Source organism: Portunus trituberculatus, chromosome 21 (assembly GCF_017591435.1).
Source record: "Portunus trituberculatus isolate SZX2019 chromosome 21, ASM1759143v1, whole genome shotgun sequence".
NCBI classification, from domain to species: domain Eukaryota; kingdom Metazoa; phylum Arthropoda; class Malacostraca; order Decapoda; family Portunidae; genus Portunus; species Portunus trituberculatus.
This window is the reverse complement of record NC_059275.1, coordinates 9858942-9876905: the sequence shown is the minus strand read 5'-3', so window position 1 is coordinate 9876905 and position 17964 is coordinate 9858942. Positions and strand designations below refer to the sequence as shown.

General features: G+C 39.9%; 1 protein-coding gene across 4 annotated transcripts in view; it reads right to left on the bottom strand.

Annotated features, from left to right (window-relative positions):
- The window catches only part of LOC123506917 (inversin-like), a 170211-nt gene that overhangs the window by 116894 nt on the left and 35353 nt on the right, over window positions 1–17964 (bottom strand). For 2 of the 4 annotated variants that reach the window (XM_045259331.1, XM_045259332.1), the window contains exons 2-4: window positions 17342–17630; window positions 16840–16933; window positions 8359–8550 (exon numbers count right to left, since the gene is read on the bottom strand). In XM_045259331.1, coding sequence (XP_045115266.1) covers window positions 8359–8550; window positions 16840–16933; window positions 17342–17605 — 550 coding nt within the window. In that variant the 5' untranslated portion in view covers window positions 17606–17630. Of the gene's footprint in view, window positions 1–8358; window positions 8551–12284; window positions 12373–16216; window positions 16393–16839; window positions 16934–17341; window positions 17631–17964 lie in introns of those variants that run through there. The other 2 variants (XM_045259334.1, XM_045259333.1) reach the window with 2 other exon arrangements.

The following is a 17964-nucleotide window of genomic DNA, read 5'->3' as shown; positions in this document are numbered from 1 at the left end:
AGCAGTATATATATAGTACAAGTGGATCACGTCGCGGTGCGCTGGAGTGCGCTGATTGGTCTTAGCTGTTTTGGAGCGCTTTTTGGGAGAACCTGTTCTTCCAGACAGTCGCGTATGAACCCACGTCTAAGGATATAACTGCTCAGCCTCCGTTGCCTGTAGTATTCCTGCTTCTCACTTCCTGGTCTAATGTGGAACAGGTGGGTTGGTGGGTGATGGAAAGAAACTCAGGAGTAGCAGGAGTATTTTATTTCTCTAACGTTTCGCCCATAGGGCTTCTTCAGAGAGAATGACAGGCCTGTAGGCAAAGCAGTATATATATAGTACAAGTGGATCACGTCGCGGTGCGCTGGAAAGTGGAGTGCGCTGATTGGTCTTAGCTGTTTTGGAGCGCTTTTTGGGAGAACCTGTTCTTCCAGACAGTCGCGTATGAACCCACATGTCAAGTGGTGGTGAAAGACCAGGAAGTGAGAAGCAGGAATACTACAGGCAACGGAGGCTGAGCAGTTATATCCGGGGTTCATACAGCGACTGTCTGGACAGCTCCACCGATCACCCCGCTTGGCACCAGCTCGCCGATTCGCTCGCCGCGGAGCTGCTCTGCCTTGCCACACTGCCAGCCGTGCTTTACCTTACGTCCTGCCACCGACGTTCGTGCTTGCCTTGCACATTCAGGAGAATTCCACCTGGGAATCCTCCTAAGCCCTGTGTACCGGGGACTCTGTTTTGAGTCCCGCCCAGGCATCTTTTCTCTACTACTGTATTTCATTTTCGCCCTTAGCGTCCGTCCAGAAGGTGAAGGTGAACCCTGCGGCTTGCACAAGGGGGGCCCTCAGAGGGCTGCCTTAAGCCTTCTGGATTGGTCGGGCAACCACTTTTGTCAGGGTTAGGCGGAGGACGGGGCAACTACGTCGGCTGTTAGCAGCCGGGTTGTCAAACTGTCTCTCCCTAGGTAGGCTTCTTCATATTTTCTATCATTAGCTGTGTCGTGTGTCGGGCTTCGGCCCCTTTGTAGGACTTGTTTGTATGTCTCTGACTTATACTGTGCATCACCACCACTCGATGTTATCGGCATAAGGCTCCTGAAGAAGAAGAAGAAAAATGCCGAGAGTAAAGATCAAACACCCGGACCCCTCCGCAAAGAACAAGTTAAAACTACTAAGACTACTCTCAGAGAAACTGATCTATGCCACACGGATTATACCAACCACGGACTCCTTCGTCGTCATTACTAGAACGGATGAAGACACGGACAACATCTTTTCGCCAAATACCATCAGTCTCTTGAAGGAGGAAGAATTTTCGCCTGTTCTACCACCAGAAGTCAAGGCAAAAAGAACCATTGTCTTGTTCAACACTGACGACCACATCTACTCAAAATCCGAAAAAGACATTACTGCTGAGCTCCTGAACGAGAACAACTTCCTCAATGAAGGCATTGATAATGTATTCAAAATCCCCAGAACAAAGATGATCAAAATAACTCTGAACAGCTCCACCTCAGCAAGAAAAGCAACAGATACAGGACTACTAGCATTTAATATGAGCATTCCACACTACAACATAAAAATAGAAGAATTTATTCCCATCCTTACTTGCATGAGATGTTACGCCATTGAGGATCACCCTACCAATAAATGTACTAAACCAAAAACATATGAAGTATGTTCAGAATGTGCCGAGACGGGGCACACATGGAGAACATGTAACAACACCACAAAAAAATGCATCAATTGCAACGAACCGCACAGAACTCTGGCCTTCAAGTGTAAGAAAAGGAAGGAAGTCATAGAACAAAAAAGAAAGCAAACACCAACTAACTCAAACAAAACATACAGCCAGACAGTTAATGCTAACAACCACAGCACATCCACACAGCAACCACTCGACAGGGACACATGTGCCAAGATTACCTCATGTATGCTTCACGCACATATGATAAATGCGGTAAACCCAGGGACTTACAATGATGAGTTCAATAGAGCCCTAACACTAAACAACCTTCCAAAAATAAATCTTCCACCAAACCCACCATCTAAACAGATCCTCACAATGATGACAAACAGCAACAACTCAAACACACAACCTCAAACGCAAAAACAGCAAGGAAACACACAAGAAACAAACACCACACAAACAAACATTCCAAACACAAACATCGCACAAACAAACACGCTCCCACAGACTCAAAACACATACAACACAGACACAAACGTCACAATGGAAGACACACAAGAATTCATAGATCAAGAAGAACAAATGCCAGAACTTGAAAAGATAAAAGGAACAGATCTGGGACTGCTAATAATTGCAAAGAAGAGCAGGGGCTGGCCAGTGGGAAAAGAATTAAGCCTGAAGGAAATAGAAGAAGGAATAGAAGCAGGAACATATAAATGGAGATTTACAGCTAAAAACATATCAGAGGAAGAGGTATGGAAAAGCCTCATAAACAACGAAATAAACCTTGATAACTGCTTCAGGGTCACAGAAGATCAAAAATATAACAAAATACGAAATGGTTTGCCCGGTGAGTTGACCCCACCAAAACATAAAGTCGCAAGAAAAAATAGCCAATAGGCACACCATCATATACATTCAACATATACACAACACTTTAGAAAACATTAATATAGTACAGCACAACGTCGCTCACTGGAACACCAACAAACAAACACTAATAGCAACTTACTCTCAAATTGATCCACACATTATCCTAATTAATAGTCACGGCTTAAAACAACAGAAAACATAAAACTACACAATTACACCACCTACCTCATCAACTCCAGTGAGGAAATGCATGACGGATCGGCAATCCTAGTAAAACAAAATATCAAACACAAAGTAACAGACGGTTTCGACACTGATATCTTACAAATTACAATAGAAACAAACACAGGACCAATCAACATAGTAACCACATATTTACCCCCAAGAAGAGCATACCTCCCTATCACAGATTTTCACAGAATTGCTTCACAAAATCATCCCACTTACATAATAGGAGATCTAAATGCACACCATCCACACATAGATAATAAAAAGGAAAACACAGTAGGAAAAACTCTGATGATGCTCATAAATATCAACAAACTCACTCACATAGGACCGGATTTCCCCACATTTATATCTCACAACTCCAGATCAACACCAGACATAATACTAACTAATAACAAAACATACCATAACATAGACATACAAATGGGACCTTCAACCTCATCAGATCACTTACCCATTATAATAAAAATCACAGCAAAGCCTGTTAAGATAGAAACGTCACCTACATATTTACTTAAAAAGACAAACTGGGAAGAATTCAAGACCACAACACAACACAAAACAAGAAATATCAATGTAGACCCCTATATGGACAAACAAACACTTGAAACCTCATTAAAAGAATGGACAACAGCAATAACATCAACCATGGAAGAACACATACCAATTACAAAACATAAAACAGTACAAAAATCATTAGTTACCCCTAAAATTAAAGAGTTACAGTGGTGGGCTCAGCAACTAATACAAAACAGCATGACAGCAGGCTGGACCTACACAAAATACATCACATACAAAACTATTAGGCAAGCAATAGTAACAGAATGCAAACAACGAAGTAACAAAAACTGGGAAAATAAAATAAAGAAACTAAATTATCTACATAAAAACCCACAAAAATTCTGGCAAAATATAAAGCAGCTAAAAGGAAATAAAACAAGACAAACACCATACTTAATACATGACAACACCAAAATCTACGATGAAAACCAAAAGAAACGATTTTTAGAGAAATATGGAGCAAAGTTTTTAAAATAAGCCCAGAAGAAAACTTGACTTTTGATCAAGAGAATGACCAAACAGTAAACGAATATATAAACAACAATAGAATACTTACACTCCCTTACCAACATGCAGACCCAGCCAATCTTAATATAAATAATCAATACATATCTCCCATCACACTACAAGACATTAAAAACACATTAAAACAACTGAAAAACAACACCCCAGGACACACTAAAATAAATAAAACTATATTAGCAAATCTCCTAACGAAGTACTTGAAATATACACAAAGCTACTTAACATCTCTCTCTCCATGGGATACTTCCCAAAAGCCTTCAAACATGCACAAATAAAATTAATTCCAAAGCCAGACAAACCAACCACTGACCCTAACAACTTTCGCCCCATTTCGCTACTAGAGGTACCAGGCAAAATATATGAAAAAATAATAAACACTAGACTACGTACTTTTCTAGAATCCAACAATATTCTTCCATCAACACAGCACGGCTTTCGCAAAACAGATCTACAGATACAGCCCTTGCAATAATAACAGAAACAATATCAAATGCAATAGCAGACAAAAAACAATGCTGTGTAGTCCTTAGAGACGTTTCAAAAGCGTTTGATAAAGTATGGTTAAACGGCTTAAAATACAAAATACTACAAATACAAACACCTAATATACTTGCAAAACTCCTCAATAGTTTCCTTGACAACAGAACTGCCTCCATCTCTCTCAAAAATTACGATGGCCCGAGTTTCCAACTCCATAGTGGTGTCCCTCAAGGAAGCAGCCTCTCCCCCACACTATATACAATATATACATATGACATTCCTCCTCCACTGACAAATGGAATCAACATACAATATGCGGATGATATAACACAAATAATAATTCAACCAGGTAAATCAAGACACATGTTAGCAAGAAAGATTGAAAGAGAAATAAAACACATAAGCAACTACGAAAACAAATGGAAGATAAAAACTAATACATCAAAATTCACTCTCCTCCCCATTGCCATAAAAAAGACATCACCTGTCACCATAGATGGAGAAAATATTCCATATGCAAACAAAGCCTCCATACTAGGACTGAAAATAGGAACACAAGGCTATACAAAACACATTTCAAACATCTCCAAAAAAGCTACGCTTGCACTTAAAATAACTAAACGATTTGACAAACTAGACCACAACATAAAACTACACCTGATAAAAGCATGTGTCCTCCCCATCCTAACTTACCCCACATACACACTCAATGCAATATCAAACTCACAAATGCTATCTCTACAAAGAATCCAAAACAAGGCCCTAAGATTTACATATAATGAAAAATACCCGTATACAAAAACAACAGAGGAATTACACTCACAAGCAAACTTATTACCAATCAACCTCACACTACATAAACGAGGCAATCAAATCAAACACAAACTAGAAGAAATACTAGATGACACACACTACAAAAACGCAACTACAGACCACGAGCAAACAAGAGACCACAATTGGTTTAAAAGGCCAATCACAAATCTTAATATAATTAATCCACTCCCAATGTACACAGCATATACATAAAACATAAAACAAAAACATAAAACTATATAATTCACACTAGAAACAAACAGAATCACTTCCATAACGCAAATCGAGGCCAATCGATGTTTAAAAGTCTTTTCCCTGTACTCCTCTACCTCTGCTCCGCGCCCTGAGTTGTCGGGGTGGGGGTGTTGACTCGTGCGGTTAGGAAGAGCAGGAGGCTCACCGTAAAACACCTTCCACCCCGGCAAGGGGTGGTGGTCACCGGCTCTGTTTGCAAACACCCGGCAGCGGAGAGAGGTCGAGAGTTGGCGCCTACACCCTGAGTCACAGTGTCAGCTGGAAGCACTTCCATAACCACACTGGTATAGTGGCACTATGAGGGGTCTACCTGAGACAGAGACTCTGGCTGAGTCACGCTTGGCGGGGCCAATAGGAGGACAAAAATGAAAACACGAGCTAAGATGCAAAAATAAAATAAAGCAAAATCTTATAATAGATAAAGCGAGCGCTCAACACCTAGCACCTAATAATTAAATAATTAAATAAGTAGCAAGACGGACTGCCCGTCATCTATCATCTTAAACTGTACTTCCACTTCCTACTTTTACACACTTCTTTCTCTCAAATTCTTCTTTCATCCAACTTTCCTATCCCCCAATTCCAATTCCTGTCATTCTCTCTGAAGAAGCCCTATGGGCGAAACGTTGGAGAAATAAAATACTCCTGCTACTCCTGAGTTTCTTTCCATCACCCACCAAAGTGAGAAGCAGAATACTACATATATATATATATATATATATATATATATATATATATATATATATATATATATATATATATATATATATATATATATATATATATATATATATATATATATATATATATATATATATATATATATATATATATATATATATATATATATATATATATATATATATATATATATATATATATATATATATATATATATATATATATATATATATATATATATATATATATATATATATATATATATATATATATATATATATATATATATATATATATATATATATATATATATATATATATATATATATATATATATATATATATATATATATATATATATATATATATATATATATATATATATATATATATATATATAGTTATATCAAGAATAACATATCTATAGCTGTAGCAGTTAACGCAGCCGGGTGACGTATATATATATATATATATATATATATATATATATATATATATATATATATATATATATATATATATATATATATATATATATATATATATATATATATATATATATATATATATATATATATATATATATATATATATATATATATATATATATATATATATATATATATATATATATATATATATATATATATATATATATATATATATATATATATATAGTAAAGTCAAGGGTTATAGTATCGTAGTTACATCAGTCCACTCTACCTCAGTTCCACCACACCGTCGCCCCTGGCAAGAGTGTTATCCTACTTCTGCGTTTACTGACTCAAGTTCTTAGTATCTTGCTCAATGGCACCAAAGAGCAAACTCCTTAGTGACAGCAGTGATGCTAAGAAAAGGAAAACCATTACGCTACAAGAAAAAGAGGACGTAATTAAAGACATGAGAAGGGAGGCAGCAGCTGTGTGTGAGGGAGTGAAGAAGAAAATGGGAAGCCTGTTACCATGACAACGGGGAGGTTGACGACCTTGAGGGCTCGCACACCCATCACAACAATAACCACTCCGGAGCCTCACCTGGGCCACACGACACTCGCAGCTCACTTGCACCGTCTGCGCCTGTCTGTTGATCCCTATTGCCCTTTCCTATTGCATTTCCTGCCCCGCTGCCCACGCTTCTACCCCCACCGCACTGCACTATGCTCCCAGCTGTCTGCCCTCAGCGTCACAACATTCGACCTGCCCACCCTCCTGGCGGCCTCAGGGCCACCCCTCTCGGCAACCTGCAGTCCTTTGCGTTCGTGGCCCTAATCAACAACAAAAACAAACTTGTGTTTCATATTCCTATATAGTTGTAAATAATATAACAATACAATCTTTAACTTACCTGAATGACCATAAACAATGATTGGTTGAAAACTCGATAATATGCTTTGAAATGTACGGAAACTCGAGTTACATACAAAATTGACTTACTTCATGTTTCAGGAACGTAACTCTGACGTAAACCGAGACCTTACCGTATATATATATATATATATATATATATATATATATATATATATATATATATATATATATATATATATATTGTTTTTTTACACATGTGGTATGTTGGGGATCAGCCCAGAACGCATCCCCTCTATTTCCATTATTTCCTATGGGAAAATTACGTCTGCTTGACGAATTTCCGCTCTACGAACAGCTTTGACACCCCCTATCCTGTTCGCTAAGTGGATTATTACAGTACTAGTACTGTAGTTAAATAAAATGTGTGTTTGGTACTTCATTTATTGTTTTGTTTTTTTTCAGTCTTTTTGGTAAAAAAAAAGTGATTTTTTGGGAGGATCTGGGAATGTAACCCCTATTTTCCCATAGGGCCTATTATTCGCCCAACGCGAATCTCGCCGTGCACGATGAGCTCAGGAACGTAATTGTCGTGTTGGGCGAGGTATGACTGTATATATATATATATATATATATATATATATATATATATATATATATATATATATATATATATATATATATATAAACACAGTATACAATTTAGTTAAGTAATCATGTTCACTTTATGCAATTTTCACACTTCAGGAAAGTATTCCTCACATAAATCAAGAAATCCCTGTACATATATGCATAAATCTATGACTATTTCTTTATTCAGTATTCCTTAACAAATAGTCAAAGTTCATAATCAAATTGTAATAAGATTAGCATTAAAACAAATTTACAGATTCAAGATATAAAGGAAACAAATAAAACATTCATATTTAATTGCGTGTAAAACACAATAACGATTACTAACCTTGTAGAGCAACAGCTAGTTTCTGCTTGTCCCCCACAATAGCTGCAAAATGAAGGGGTGTCCCTGTCTGGCCTGGAGGCAACAATGCACACATGGCAAATCTCTGGCTACCAAGTAGTGAAGCCTCGGTGAGTGGCAAGTGGTAGCCAGCTCCAGTAAGGAAACCTGGAGTTGATGGAAGCTGTGGCAAACCTGAGGAAGACATAGCCACATCAAGATTCCCATCAAATAGTTATGCATGTATTTTCCCTTTTACTGGTCCAAAAAAGCATTGAAATTCATCTGAATAAACCTTAAATTCTATCACATAAACCAGTTTATCACACAAAAAGTTTGCAGTTCTACTGTTTTACTTATTTCCTTCCACCAAGATTAAAAAAATCTTATATAGGGATGATTTGAGTAAGGTTATAAAAAAAACTAAAAGGCAGGCAGAGATAAAACTAGCTAGAGCTGGGAGTAAAGATCCCAAAAAATTATATAGTTATTACAAGGTCAATGATAAAAGAAATAAGGATAGGATTGGACCATTCAGAAAAGATGGTGTAGTAGTGGATCAAGATTAAGACATAGTAGAATTACTGAATGAACAATTTTCTTCATTATTTACTAGGGAAAGAATAGGAAATCCTGTTATAAACAGTGCGACGAGTAGTTTAAGAGCTTTAGAAAATATTGATATAAAATTGGGAATTATTAGGAATTTTATTCTTGAACTAGACGATAGGAAAGCTAGTGGTCCTGATGAGCTACATGCCAGAGTACTTAGGGAAGGTGTAGACAGTATTTCTGAAGCACTTAAGATAATCTTTGAAAGATCACTTGGGTTTGCTGAGATACCTCAGGACTGGAAGTTAGCTAATGTTACTCCAATATTTAAAAAAGGTAGGAAGGATGATGCGAATAATTATAGACCGATCAGTTTAACTAGTATAGTATGTAAGATACTAGAGAAAATCATTAAGGGTAGTATTTGGGAGCATTTAAATGAGAATAGATTAATTAGAGATACCCAACATGGCTTTAGATCAGGGAGGTCCTGTCTTACAAATTTGCTCGATATCTTAGAATATATTACCAAGGAGTTAGATGATGGAAATAGCATAGATGTTATATATCTAGATTTTAGCAAGGCGTTTGATAAGGTACCGCATAGGAGGCTAGTGTACAAATTGAGACTACATGGGATAGGGGTAGGTTAGTTGATTGGATTAGTGAATGGCTTTCTGATAGGAAACAGAGAGTAGTATTAAATGGGGCAATGTCTGAGTGGAAGGAAGTGGTTAGTGGGGTACCCCAAGGATCAGTGCTAGGACCTCTTCTTTTCTTGGTGTATATTAACGATTTAGATATAGGAATTAGTAGCAAAGTATCAAAGTTTGCAGATGATACTAAGATAGCATGTGCAGTACAGGGTGAAAAGGACAATTACAGAATACAACGAGACCTGGACAGGCTGATAGCATGGGCAGACAGGTGGCAGATGGAGTTTAATTCTAAAAAGTGTCAGGTTATGCATTTAGGTAAAGACAACACAAACTTTAGCTATGAGATGGAGGGATGTTGGCTAGAGGCAGTGAGGAGGGAAAGGATTTAGGAGTAGTGATAGACAGGACTGTGAAATTTTCAAAGCAATGTTTAGAAGCAAGAAATAGGGCAAATAGGATCCTGGGTTTTATAAATAGAAATGTTAGTTATAAAAGTAAGGAAGTGGTGCAAAGCTTATATAATTCCTATGTTAGACACCATTTAGAGTATTGCATACAGGCCTGGTCACCCCATTATAGGCAGGATATCAACATGTTAGAAGCAGTTCAGAGAAGAGCAACTAGGATGATACCAGCATTAAAGCACCTGGAGTATAGAGATAGATTAAAGGAATTAAACATGTTTTCATTTGAGAGATGTGTAAGAGGGGATATGATAGAGTTATTTAAAATGTTCTCAGATACAAACTACATAGATGTGAGATCTTTCTTTACCTTAGAGGAGGGAAGTAGGACTAGAAATCATGGCAGGAAGATTAGAAAGCAAGGCTGCAGGTTAGATATAAGAAACTATTTCTTTAGTCATAGGGTGGTAGACTTCTGGAATGCATTGCCAGAAAGGGTTGTAAATAGCACTAGTCTGACAATGTTTAAAAACAGATTAGATAAGCACTTAAATTTATTAGATTTATAATTATGTATAGTGCTACATGATAGTTTTTATAAGAAATTTACTATAGTTAAACAAGACATGATCCCCATGTAAGGGGATCACAGATTGTAGAGAAATTCGCTGCAGGACTAGCCCTGTTAATAGGCCAAATATTTAGAATTAGTATATAATGTATTGTGTACTTGTAAGTGTATCTTTAAGTACTGATGACGAGGTCGCTGTGCGACTGATACAGGATAACCTAGATGGGCCCTGGTGGCCCTTTGTTATCCTATTATTTATGTTATGTTATGCCTGGCAGCACGATGTTCTGGCACTGCTATCTCAGTTATTTCTCGGTGGGTATCGTGGTTAACACACGTTGCGATTTCATCCGCACTTTGCCTTTCTTCCATTTCTGGTGCTTCTCCTTCCTTTGTCATAGAGGAGGACACCTACGACCACCAGGCTGAGCTTCCTGCCTCTACTCAGGAGAATGTTTTGCCACTTTATAAGGATTCACCTGGTACTCTCGGCTCCTCTGGCTCCCATTCTTCCATGAAGTCTTCTAAGATATTTTACTCAAGACATCCAAACAGGTTTTGGGTAGTTTCCTCCATGACCCTCATTCAGTTTGTGTTAGATGTAAGGATAACTGCAGCCCAGGTGCAAAGTGTGGTGAGTGTGCTAACTGGAGCAGTGAGAAAGTGCTTGCTGCATAAAAGTACCAGGGCAGTTTGGGTCGCAAGAGAGTTACCAAGGCCAAGTATAGTTGCAATTCTGGTAACCTGCTATTACAGCCACCTACAATGGCAGCTCATCCTGCTCTGGAAGTTGAGGATTTGCAATCTCGAGTCTCCTCTGTTCTTCCTGACACCCCTTGGGGCTTACAGGTTTTGGCCATGGATGGCAGTGTTCTCTCCCAGGATGGGCTCACAGCTGATGATTCAGCCTCATAGCAGGGCTCTAAGCCTTCAGTTGCTCTTGATCTTTCTTAGTTTTTAAAATCTTGGCAGGAGGAAGTACAGGCAAGCCCCACTTATGAACATTCACACAACAAAATTTCCCTACAATGAAGTTTCCTTTTACTACCATCTGCTTGTATAATGAACACCAAACTCGCTTTAATGAAATTTTATTCAGGTAATTTTTTTACAAGTTTGAAATTACCCTGCCTTACCATGCAAGCCGACAGGCCTTTGAATACACCAGTGCCTCTTGTGGACAACACGTGCACCACTCACTCCCCTACTCTTCCCTGCTCTTAGTTCAAAACAAAAACAGGGTCCAGTACCAGCTCGTCATCTCACGCTCAACAAGCCACCAAAACGCCCTGCAGCCAGCCCTTCAATGTTGCCTAGTGTTGCTAAGAAGAAAAGGAAGTCTCTTACTCTAGAAGTGAAGCTGGATATTACAGTCACGGCAAAAAAAATCGTAACATCTCATTGGTAATAAAAATCATAACAAGAAATTCACGTTACGATTTCTTTTGCTGTTCCAACATGAAGAGAGTGGGCGGGCCTTGTGTTGCTTTAGTGGCCTTGACTGGCATGTAGCTACACCACCCCACCCACGCAAGTCTCAGTGCACCATGAGTGCTCGTCCAGAGAGGTTGCATGTTACGCTGCTCTCGTTAGCACTGATCCTGACTGTAGTCCTATCTTTCCAGCCATATAATTTCATTCAACCTGAACACAATGGGACGTACTAAGCTCAGCATGGAGGAAAAGTCTCATGCTATCACGCTATTAGATTATGGCATGTCTGTGATTCATGTAGCCACCTACCTAAAGGTGTCTAGACAAGCCATTTATCATGTTTGGGATGCGGCGGCGACAGTAGCACCAGGCACGACCCCGCCAAGGAAACCAGGCTCTGGAGCACCAAGAAAGACATCAGCAAGGATGGATAAACTGTTTAAATATGAGGTGATGTTAAACCCTTCAATAACAGCTGCATCACTCAAGAAAAAACACCCAAACATCCTATAGAAAGTCGCTATTAGGACAATTCAACATCGGCTACAAAAAAGATCTTGGGTTACCCGTATGACGCGCAGCCAAAAAGCCCCTTCTCACTAATGCTATGAAGAAAAGGCGGCTTGAATTTTGCAAAAAATACAAGGACTGGATCTCAGAGGATTGGAAAAAGGTAATGTTCAGTGAGGAAAGTATCTTCAAACTGGTCAGGAAGGAGTCCAAGACAGTGCGTCGCCCGAGAGGGGTTCGATCCCCGGTACACAGTGAAGACGGTAAAGCATTCGGACAGTGTAATGGTGTGGGGTTCTTTCAGTAGTGGGAAGGGCAGAGTAGGGCTGTACTTCCTCCCCAAGAATGTTACCAAGAAGGGGAGCAATTACACTGATGTTTTGAAGGAACATTTGCTATGTTTTTGGAGTATTCATGAGTGTAATTATTTCATGCATGATGGGGCCCTTGCATACAAATCAAAAGTAGTCAAAAAGTTCCTTCCAGACAAAGAAATTGAAGTGTTAGATTGGCTAAGTAATTCGCCAGATCTGAACCCCATCGAGAATGCTTGGAATGTTATGAAAAACAAGGTACAACCAACATCAAAGACCTGCAGGAGGCACTGAAGGGGTTATGGATCAATATGGACATCTACTTTGCCAAGCTCACCAAATCAATGCCCAAAAGACTTCAGATGGTGATAAAGAACAAAGGCAATATGTCTAAGTACTAACTTTGAGGATATAATCACAATAAAATACATGCAAGTAAAATATTTGTCTTTTATTAACCGTATCGTGTGAATGTTACGATTTTTTTTGCCGCGACTGTATTCACAGACACGAGAGAGGCGAGATAACTAATAGCATTGCTTGCCACAATGGCTTGACTCCATCTACTGTCTTTACTATTTTCAAGTCAGCAGACTCTATTAGCCCTTAAAGTAAGGGGGTGAGTTGATTTACTTTCCATCTGTTACAGCGGGAAAAAATCACACCTGTCAAAAATTTTAAGAATATTTTTTCCTTATAAAAGCATATTTCTTTGTGTTGTTCTCAGTACAACAATGCAGTCTTCATCATGTTATGACCTCTGAGAGCAAAGCCCATACCCCTGGTTTCTACAACCACATGTTCATGGTTCCAAAGTCCACCACAAAGCACATCATCGACCACTCCATCCTCAACACCTACATCATCACCACCAAGTTCAAAATGGAGATGATCACGACAGTCATGTTTGCAATACATCAGAACAACTGGACAGTATTACTGAATCTGGAAGACTTCTACCTGCAGGTCCCTATCCATCAGGAGAGCCAGTGCTTCCTGCACTTTACCTGGAAGAGCATTGATTCTCAGTTTCAGGTGCTTTGCTTCAGCCTTTCTATTGCCCCACACATCTTTACTTATCTCATGGCTCCTGTCTCCATAAAGTTCCATCGCCAGGGCTTCCGCATCCTCCATTATCTGGACGATTAGTTGGTCCTGTCTTTGTCAGCAGATGAGGCTTGAAGAGTCACAGTTTGTCTCACAAACATGTGTTTCTTCCTAGGGATTCACATAAATTGGGGAAAGTCCTCCCTAACACCAAAACAGGAAATGACCTTCGGGATGGTGATTTGCTCCCCCCTTTAGAAGGCTTTCCCAAAACAGGGGAGGATACAGAACCTGCAAGACCCAATTGTCTCCTTCCTCAGCTGCCAATCCCACCCTGCAAGGGACTGGATGAGACTTCTGGGACACTTGTGTTCTCTCATTCATCTGGTTTTGGGATCAAGGAGAATGCACCTTCTACAAATTCAGCTCAACCAGCAGTGGGATAGATGTTCAGTGGCAGATGACCATCCTGTCACCTGGGACACCAGCTGCCAGAGAGACCTGAAGTAGTGGCTAGAGACCCAGAACTTGGAGCAGGGCCAACCCCTCTAGTTGTCCATCCCAGACCTCTTTCTTTACATGGATGCCTCGAACGAAGGGTGGGGATGCATCCCTCCTCCAGGATTCAGTGAGTGGCCTCTGGGATAGCTAGGAGAGGCTCCTTCACATCATCGTTTTGGACCTTAGGGCAATACACCTGGTGCTCCTTCACTTTGCAGAGGTGTTGATGGATTCAGTAGTTGCTATCTTCTCTGACAACACCACAGCTCTGGCTTACCTAAACAGGGAAAAGGGTACTCATTCCAGCCTTCTCAACAACAAGGCTCAAGAGATCCTAGACTGGGCAGATACTCATTCAGTACAGATACTGACTCAGCTTGTCAGAGGTTCGAACAATGTGGTGGCAGACTGCCTAAGCAGACAAAACCAGATCCTGTCCACAGAATGGATCCTACACATAGATGCGTGTCACCAGTTGTGGTGGGTGTTGGGCTACCTAACAATGGATCTCTTCACCACACAGCTCAACTGCAGGATCCCGAACTTCGTATCCTCTTTTCAGGATCATGCAGCCATAGCCTCTACAACTGAGACAACCAAGATCTGTATGCCTTCCCTCCACTTCCTCTCATCAGAAAAGTGCTCAACAAGCTTGAGCCATCCAGACTGATCCTGGTAGCACCGTACTGGCCCCAGAAGGAAGGTTTCCAGACCTGTTGGAGGTATCAATAGATATTCAGACACCTTCCTCTCAGACAGAACCTTTTGAGACAAACTCACTCCCACCTTGGTCTCTGTGTGCTTCAACTGACAGGGTGGAGACTGTGAAGTGATTTTTGAGACACAGGGGCTTCTCTGCTAAGGTCACAAGTTTCTTGGCTCATACTAAGAGACCCTCCACTACTTTAAACTATCAACACAAGTGGAAGAGGTACAGGAGATGGTGTCAAGACAATGGGCACACCATTTCCAAGCCCATCGTCCAGAAGGTGGACAATTTTCTTATTTATTTGTGACAAGTCTGTCACAAGGGGTTGGACCTCAACAATGACCTAGTTTTGAGACACGTTATCAGGGCTTACTCCTTCCAGCCACACTAGACCTACTAGAAACCTTGGCCCATCCTGTAACTTCGATTTTGCCCTTCATCACTTGACCAGGACTCCTTTTGAACCTCCTAGGCTCTCATCCATCAGAGACCTTACAAAGAAGACCCTTTTTCTTGTTATTCTTGTAACAGCACAGAGGATGGGAGAGATCCAAGCCCTCATACACAGGACAAGCTGGCAAAAGCAAGATCTTTTAGTCTACTAACTCCTAGAGTTTATTGCCAAAATGGATACAGAAGCCCACAGTACACCACAGGAATTTTGTATGAAGAGCCTTGCGTCCCTCATAGGAAGGCCACCCAGGCTGCCTTTCATGGGGGCACTCTAGTATCAGCCTTCGGCATGGGATAAGAGGTCAGTAGCCGAGTCCAAGTGCCTTTCTTGGGCTCACCCTCTCAGACCAGGGTCCAAAAGCACCCTTAGGCACTCAACAATGGTCTTTGGTTTTTGAGACACGAGCATCACGGAGAACTCCCATGTACCCAGCTGCATTCTTCAGCACCCTCCCTGCTTCTCTACCTCAATCAAAAGTTAGTGTCTCCACAATGTACCCAGCTGTAGTCTTCAGCACCCTCTCTGCTTCTCTACCTTAATCAGAAGTTAGTGTCTCCACAATGTACAGTCATTTCACCTTTTACGGCTGGCATATCATTTTGACTCCCACCTCCCTCAGTGTTGGAGTCTGCTAATTTTTTGTTATGAAAAGCAGGTCTGTGATAGAAATGTAATTTTTAGAACTGAAATTAATTTCTTCACTTACCTGTATTTCATACAAAAACAAGTACCTTCCCCTCCTCCCCTCAGTCTGATTCCGAATGCAAGAATTAACTGAGGCGGTGCACAGCTGATACCTTCGGCAGAGCCAGGGCACCATGCTGCCAGGCGTAGTGAATTTCTTAATCTTGGTGGAAGGAAGTAGGTAAAACAGTGGAACTGCTAATTTTTCGTATGAAAACAAGTGAAGAAATTAATTTTAGTTCTAAAAATTACTTTTAGCTATGAAAACTCACTGCCAGTGATTGACCCCTAGTAGGTCATTTGAGGGCTAAAAATCAATACTGGCAATACAGCTTCATTTTCTATTGTTTTCAGCTTCTACTTAGTCTTGGGGATCTAGTGGGAAAGCAGCATTATCAGATGGGCAGGTATTCAAGATTGTAGGGGAATTGAAGTTGTAAACAACAGGAAATAGAACATCACAGCCAGTCATATTTACCACTCTAGACAAATATACAAGACTGACCAATCTCAAGTCAGTCCCTATGTACGTCATTATGACAAGAATTAATCTTACTTGGCCTTGAATATGTTGCTACTCCATAATAATTCCTAGAAAACTAAATACTTTTACTTTGGTATTTAGTCTGAATTTAAGCTTAAGACCTGATGGGAGGAGACATCCTGGTCCAGTTGGGTAGCCTGAAGCAGGCCCTTGACTCCTCTGGTAATGGACCAAACTCGTGTTGAAATTCAGGATCTGGAGAGAGAGAGAGAGAGAGAGAGAGAGAGAGAGAGAGAGAGAGAGAGAGAGAGAGAGAGAGAGAGAGAGAGAGAGAGAGAGAGAGAGAGAGAGAGAGAGAGAGAGAGAGAGAGAGAGAGAGAGAGAGAGAGAGAGAGAGAGAGAGAGAGAGAGAGAGAGAGAGAGAGAGAGAGAGAGAGAGAGATGACCAATAACTGTAGATATTTGTTTGCATTCTTGTCTTATTTTTCAAGCCCTGTACCTAAATGGGGTACATACCTTATATAGTCTACCTAAATTACATCTTATTCAAATGATACATTTCAAATAATGCAATTCATTCCCTAAATAGGCATTCTATAGATTTTAGTTTGAAAATGATTGATGTAATGGAAGCCAAACTTCAGACCAAACACATCTGCTTACCTGCTGGAATGAAGTACTACACGTATAGACTCCTGCTGTGTCAGATGAGGGCACCATGTGAAGCAAACCAGCAAAGTTGATTTGATTTGACTTTGAAGTATCTATTTGTGGCCGTACAGAAGTGTTCTTCTCTTGTGCTCCTGATACTTGGCTACTAGCATGGTGCACAGGTTGGTAGGAAGTATGGGTGGGGCCTGAATGAGGGGATGGGCTGAGCACACTGCTGGCCACAGCTTCTGTGGTACTTTGCCTTTTGTTGTTCATCTTGTTTCAAGTATAAGATCCCATACTGCAAATAGAGGATTTCAGTTGGTCCTTTGCTAAAAGCCCTACTAGCTTGTCTAATGATGAATTGGATACTAGGATATAAGAGCATGTAAGAGAGGCAAATGAACAAGCTCCATTTCAGCAAGTCAAATTAGAAGAAAAAGTGTTTTAGTATATTTAAGCATATACTATTGAAAGCAATCTAGCAACATATTATATACAGGCAGAAAACATGATCGATTCACAGTTTCACCCAACCATGGAATCTGGTATGTGGTTTATGCTTTTCTAGTGAGGAATGTAGTGAAATGATTAATGGTACATGTCATTTCCATTACAGATAAATATTCTTAAGT